Below are 6909 nucleotides of genomic sequence, written 5' to 3'. Positions count from 1 at the left end.
CGAGTGCAGACTCCCAACAATGAAAGGCTGATCGGAAACATTTCATTAATCATCCTGAATGCAGCTCACTCCCCGCCTGAACAACATGCTGATTGCAGCTCTCCAGGCACTCGAAGCCAGAGTGAAATCCGAGCGGAGACATTTCATTACAGTTTCGCCTCTTTCTCCCAAAGCTGAGCAGAGAGCGAGGGGGCCAGAGCTTTATCAAGTAGCTTTGCACTGCTCGGTCACAAATCCTCATACTTGGAGGGCTCGGGATGTTAAAAAAAAATAAAATAATAATAAAGTCCAGGAAATTCATATTCTGTACTTCAGAGGTGGGGGAAGAAAAAAAAAAAAAAAAGCACTCCATGCTTGAGTAAAGCAGCTCAGGGGCAATTAGATTACAGAGGAGCACATCTTCAACGAAAGCTTTGCCGATTTCCTCTTTAATGAGTGAAGAAGCTCAACATTTGAAGTTTGAAGTGGGGCCTTTAGCGGCAGCCGCAGCGGAAGTCTGCGTTGGGGTCCATCAGGAGCTTCTTGCGGTCCACATGCAGACAGTCGATGTGGTACCAGGCGTCGCACACGTCGCACTGGATCCACTGCACCGGGTCCTGCTGAGGCAGGCGGCAGTGGGGGGCCGCGCAGGGCTCCACGGACCCCGCCGTCGCCGCCACCTCGTCGTCGTCGTCATCGTCGGAGGAGGAGGAGGAGGACGAGGAAGAGCCGGAGGACGAGGAGGCGGAGGAGGTGGAGGAGGAAGACGAGGAGGATGGAGACGGCAGGGAGGGGCGAGGAGGGAGGGGGTGTTTCCTGGGTCGGCCGCGACGCTTACTGTAGGACAGAGAGGAAGAAAAACACAAAGTGAGGCTCAAAGGTGAAGAAGACAAACATTTGTTCCTGAATGTTGGTCGAAATCAGATATTTTACTTTAATTTTATCTCAAAAGCCAAGAAATTATTAGCCGTGACTTTACGGTGGAATGGCGCCATCAAAATGTGTTGCCTTTCTTATCAAACTATACAACCTGAAAAAAAAAAAGTTAAACTATCTCGTTTCTGAGGAGGAAATTTAAGTGAGGTTAAACAAACCTTTATATAATGTTCTTAGAAGTATCTTGTGCAAAACAATGTCTTGAGCGCACATTATGAAATGACAATAGTTCTACATTCAAAGGATAATTTTTTCATTGCAGCCCGAGCAGAAGAGCCTTGAACTGAGGTTGGACTGAAATGAGAAACTTATAGAAATATATCAGGCTATAGGCCATGAAAATAGAAATGCAACACCCCTGAAGTTAGCTTTTCTGCCCTCATTAAGGTTCTTTGATGCCCTCTATCAGTTGGTAATTATTTTTTCCTGTTAGACGCTTCCTCCACTCCTTCATGTCTGCCCAGTTTCCTTTCTTCAGTCAGAGGATAATCTTGAGAAGTGAGTTGACGTGTTAATACCTCCTCAGCCTGCAGTAGTTTTTATTCCTCTCGCTGTTTACTTGCTTTGCTTCTTTGTACTGAACTGAATTAATACAGATTAAAAGAAAATGTAAGAGCTTACAGCGTCTTCGTCTCCTACACTCATTGTTAGATCAGCTATTAGCTCATAATTAGCATGCTTAAATATAACATATGGACGGAATAATTTGTGCGCTCTCAGAAAGTTAAATTAAGACATTAAGTGTGACGGTAAGAAATAATTAAGCTGCAAGCTGTTCATCTGCATCAGTTTATCATTTCTGCGTGGAGGGATTTGACACTCTGACCTGAAATTCAGTCACGTAAACTCAGTTTGGTACGATATTGAGAGATTCCCGTCAAACCTCGTTGGGTGATATCTGTTGAACTGCATCCTGCTCCGGTCCTCTGTGCGGATCCTCACTGACGGCGAGGCCAGGTTGTAGTTCTCCCCTCCCACCACCAGGGGTGAGAACACCGGGGCGCTGTTGGCCCTGTGCCTGCCTCTCAGTGCAGGCGGAGAGCTGTGGGCCGCTTTCTGCTGGCGGAAGGCCTTGATGTTGCCGTGCACCACCGTCTTGACGTGGTGCTTATGGTGGACCGCCATGCTGGTGTAGGACGCCTGCAGGACGTGGTGCTGGGCGACCTGGCTGTTGGTCATGGCGCCGTGGAAGCTGCCGATGGTCCTGATGCCCACGGGGAAGGGCTTGGCCTCCAGTGGCCTCCTGATGTCGGCGTGGCTCTTGGGCTGCATTGGAGGAGGAGGCGGGGCCGAGTGGTGACCCTCCGACTCGGACTTGTAGAGCCTCCGCCTCTTCTTCCCCCTCGATCGCTGCCCGTCCTCCACAACTCCTGCCAGAGCATTACAACATGGACTCATGAGGAAAAAGGCTCTAAAAAAAAAAACCACACCGATAATAGAATCAAACGTTCACTGGGCGTCACCTCCTCGGTTCCTGGGCTCGTCGGAGCTGTCGTCCTCCAGCAGCACCGTGTGGGCCGACTTCCTCCTGCTGCGGGAGGTGGGCGGCAGAGACTTGGCGGAAGGCAGCGACGCCGCGGAGGAGAGCGAGGGAGGGGTGGAGGGAGGGAGCAGGGAGGAGAAGCCCACGGCCAGGGGCGGCGAGGAGGACGTCCCGGGGTCAGACACGGCCCCCTCGTGGCTGTGGCTCCTCTTGAAGGTCCAGGCGCTGCCCTGCATCTTGCTCAGGCTGCCGATGGAGTTGAGGATGACCGTGGCCCGGTTGATGGACAGCTTGGAGAGGTCCAGGTTGGGAGCCGCCTTGCGGTCCGGATTGGTCCGAATGCGGTTCTGCAGGTCTGAAGAAAAGGTCCCCGCCTGGAGAGCAAAATGGAAATCCGTCATTCAAACTGGCGAAGTGAAGGTTTCATCTGTTTGGCTCCTTAACTTTTTATGAATAATAAGAAAAACTCGATTAACAGGCTTGGACTCACGGAAAGCTCAAGATTAAAACAGGATGCAAAGCTTCACAAAGCTATTAAAGTTATTTACAACGCAACATATCTCATGGCAAAATACATTTTACTAAATATCTCAGCTCCTCCAGTGGAACAACTCCGGAGCATTTACCACCCAATCAGGTTTTAGAGTATCGGTTCTATTTAATTTGTGTTTTTCTGCTGATTAAATTCTTTACACTTCACATTCCACCACGTTTTCAATTAACGCACAACATGGGAGAAACAATTTTATCTTAAAATGGCACACAGCATGAAAACTTCTCATGTTTGGCAGATAACACCTTTTTGTTTTTCAACCAATCATTGTGATATGAAGCCCTCCTTTAATGTTGTTTTATATTGTGGCCACAAATTCCAACGTATAACCATGAAAATGACAATATAATTCAGCCACTCACTCCCACAAACAGACACATCTTCAAAATTGAACTCAGCCTAAGTTTTTCTTCATTTTGGAGTCATTTAGTTGAATCTTGATTGGCCTTCGACCTTGGTGTTGCTTGATTGTTTCACACACGAAGTGTCCTGAGCTCAACGAGCCTGCTGAAGAATACAAAGCATCTTTGCTTTTTTTATGGCCAGCTCTGTGACCTTATCAAACTGTTGGTCAGTGTAATTTGGAGCAGTTGGAAGTAAAGTGCACTTGTTAGGGACTATTTTCGGCAGGGGATTAATACACATTTGGTTCCCCAGCGGGTAATTACAGCAGCGGGAGGGTGAGGGAGAGTGAAACACAGAGGGAACGTTCAACATGCATCTCAAGAGCAGACTGACTTTGCAGAATGAGGAATAATTATTCACAGAGCGAGTATATGGCCAGGTATTTATTAAATCACCGTGGTGTCCGTGGGAAGCACATGTAGAAGTGCCATTACAGATCATAATGACCCTCTTTGTCCATGCAGCCGACACAAAAAGTCACACATTTGTAATATTACTATATGCACTTTACAAGCCATAAAGCCTTGAATATGAAACTCTGTTGACAGAATGAGTCCCCTCCGGCCTCACAATGACAAGCCTGGGGTTGGATTCTGGGCAGTTTGCATGTTCTCCCCCAGTGTGAAGTCTTGAATGCCTGCCCCCCCCCATGCACACTGATTGACTTAATTGTGACGCTCCAACTGCCTATGATGGGATGTCAGTTGTGTGTGTAGGCCCTGTGGTGGACTGGTAGCCCACCCTGGTTTAACCCTGCTTTTCACAGCATCACCATGGTAACACCAGGTCTATAAGAAGGATGGGTGAAGTCGCCACTGAGTGTTTGTGCATCAGGCGGCTCAACAGTAAGCGTTGATGTGGTTTGTTCTCTCTGGTTCAAGTCTGGTGAGAAGCATTTCTGTGTGGAATCTGCATGTTCTCCCTGTGAGCACGTGGATTTCCTCGAGGTAAAATCCGCATCGTTTTACTCGGGTAGTATCCATGATGTAACCTGCATTCACACAGAACGCTGCAATCAGCTTCTCACAACCCAAATGGCGGAACCCTTACATTGGCTGGATGAATACCAAGAAATGTAAAGTACAAACTCATATGAAACACCAGTCACAATACCTGGAAAAAATAAATGCAAATACACAAGAGTACTGCAAGTGTAACTTGCCGAACAAACTTCAATCAGGCAATCAGAATATTCTCAGTTTCAGAGAGGGAAAAAAAACAACAAATTTCTATTTGTGGAACGATCTAAGATTTATAACCAACTGCAGCTCATCTGAGTAACTTGTTGCTCAGCAACTCCATAAAAAAACAAACCTTGGGAATCGTGATGGCGTCGAAGTCCAGAGGGCGAACTTTGACTTTCTGGAAGAGGAAGTAGAACTCCGACTGGCCCCCGAACGTCAGCGTGTCTCCGTCTGACAACTCGCAGAGGCTGCCAGACTGCAGGCGGACTTCATTGACCCACGTGCCTAAAAACAGCAGAGGGAAGCTCTTAATGTCGCTCAGACTCATCAGGTCACACCCACATGCAGGCGGCGGGACTCTCTTTGAAGTCACACAAAACAAGCTGAAGACAAAGTCACCCGAGGCCAGACGATCACACAACTTTTAATATCCCAATGTCTGACAAACAGCAGAAATCAGGCAAGCCCAGGCTTGAAATGAAGTCGTTTGTTGACTATCAGTGTGTTTACAGCTCCCAGAGTGTAAAGGGAATGTAGAACAGTCTGTGAAATGGACCCCGAATGGAGGAGCTGGGAGGCTGAAACAGCACAGAATGAGAAATCCAGGGTGAATACACAATGTCATTTTAATAGCAAAAGTGAAAAATGTGTGAAACCGACTGTGAAATTACTTGAAAAATTAGGAAGGGTGTGGGGCTGCGGTCTACATCCGGAGTCTGTCAGACCGCATCTATGGCTCTTAAGTCAGGACGCAACTTTACACTCCTATTTCTTCCTCCCGGTCCGTTCAGATCACAGTAAAGACCCTCCGAAGAGCTGATGTGTCCCTCTGAACTGCTTCTCCACGGACAAAACCTTCACTCTCATCACTTCTGAATCTGTGTTGAGCTTCAGATACATTTCACATTATCTGCTGGGAACCACCACTGGAAATTAACCAACTAGACTCCTATGATAGCTTTAATTTCATATATCATTTATTATGTTCCCATTCACCGAGTTCCTCTGATACGATGCATAAATCTGAAACTCTTAACACTTCAATACTTCCAGTAGATTTGGTACAGGGGTGGAAAAGTGATTTGCCCTCCAAACAAACATGAAAATACTTTTCTGTTAACGTCTTTGTGGCTTTAGATTTGTTCCTTCAAATACCAGCGCTGCCAGTGGATTTTTGGATTAATCTCACAATGTTTGTTGATTAATCTAGATTAACTGTTCTCTGTGATACGTTGATGTCACCATAACAATTAATTTTAAATAAACTTAGCAGCACCAATCAAAAGCCACTTATTCAGCTATTTTACATCACTTTATCTCACCGGTGGCTGGAGATTCCAGCCGATCTGGAGCTACAGTCCGTTACACCCTGATCCTACTCTGACCTGCACGTTTTGGGATTTTTGGAGAGAGCAGGAGCCTGGAGGACTCAAGCACGCAAAGAAAATATAGAAAATATGCAGAGTCGAACCAGCACCTTACATACTCAAGCTTTCTCCCACAGTCCACAAACCCATTCGAGGTGAAGCTAAATTGCCAGTAAGTGTGGCTCCTGGTTTAGTTTGGACTGGTGACCCCAGCTGGGACCGGCTCCAGAGCCTGACTCGGATGAATCGGATCAGAAGATGGACGGCGTCACTGTGTTAACTGTCCCCGTCAAAGCGCTGATATTTCTAAAAAGCGGACGTGGTTTATCTTTCAGGACGGCCACAGTTATGCGAGTGTGCGAGACTCATTATCTCACCGTGACTGCTCCTGTCCTTGATGTGAACCCTCCAGCCCTCCTCACGCTGCGCGGCGGCGGCATCGTCGTCATCCCCTCCGCTCGCCTCCCTCTCCGCCAGCAGCTCTGCGTGGATGCGAGACACAGACGCGGAGTCCAGCGTGACGTCGCACAGCTCCGCCGCTCGGCCCAGGCGAAACACCGAGTGGCTCAGCGCCGGCCTGAACGTGTACAGGTCCCGTGCCGAGTCGCCTGTGGACGCCCCGATCCGGAGCAACTGGAAGCATGGCTGCACTCCTGACAGCATGACTGAAGGCTTTGATTGTCTGCCACCGCTACAACGCCACGCCGGCCCACCCAGCGGCCCCTCCGGTCTGTGACAGGGCCCGAACTAGAGGTGGCTTGGATCCATTTTTGTTATCTGCGCTCGTGGAGAGGAGTTGAACTAAGAGAATTTCTATTTGACCAGCGCTGACACTTCACATAAAGCAATAATGCGACAGAAACGATCAGGAAAGAATTGCGTGTGAAGGTTGCAGACCGGTGAACGGGCTTTGAGCAACAGGTGTTTGTATTAGTATGGAAAGCTGATGCTTTACCCTGCCCTGCTGTGCTTACATGAATAAATGATGAGGATATAGAGGAC

The 6909-nt window shown here is 48.0% G+C and overlaps 1 protein-coding gene across 1 annotated transcript; it reads right to left on the bottom strand.

Annotated features, from left to right (window-relative positions):
* Positions 1-473: 473 nt before the first annotated feature.
* tcf19l (transcription factor 19 (SC1), like) lies at positions 474-6570 on the bottom strand (the record flags this gene model as incomplete). The annotated part of the gene is made up of 5 exons (XM_080515857.1): positions 474-816; positions 1799-2285; positions 2379-2772; positions 4671-4825; positions 6285-6570. 5 exons carry the CDS (start codon positions 6568-6570, stop codon positions 474-476), a joined length of 1665 nt encoding a protein of 554 aa, XP_080371983.1.
* Positions 6571-6909: the final 339 nt, after the last annotated feature.

Source organism: Blennius ocellaris (assembly GCF_963422515.1).
Source record: "Blennius ocellaris genome assembly, chromosome: 20".
Classification (NCBI taxonomy): domain Eukaryota; kingdom Metazoa; phylum Chordata; class Actinopteri; order Blenniiformes; family Blenniidae; genus Blennius; species Blennius ocellaris.
This window is presented reverse-complemented; position numbering and strand designations above follow the sequence as displayed.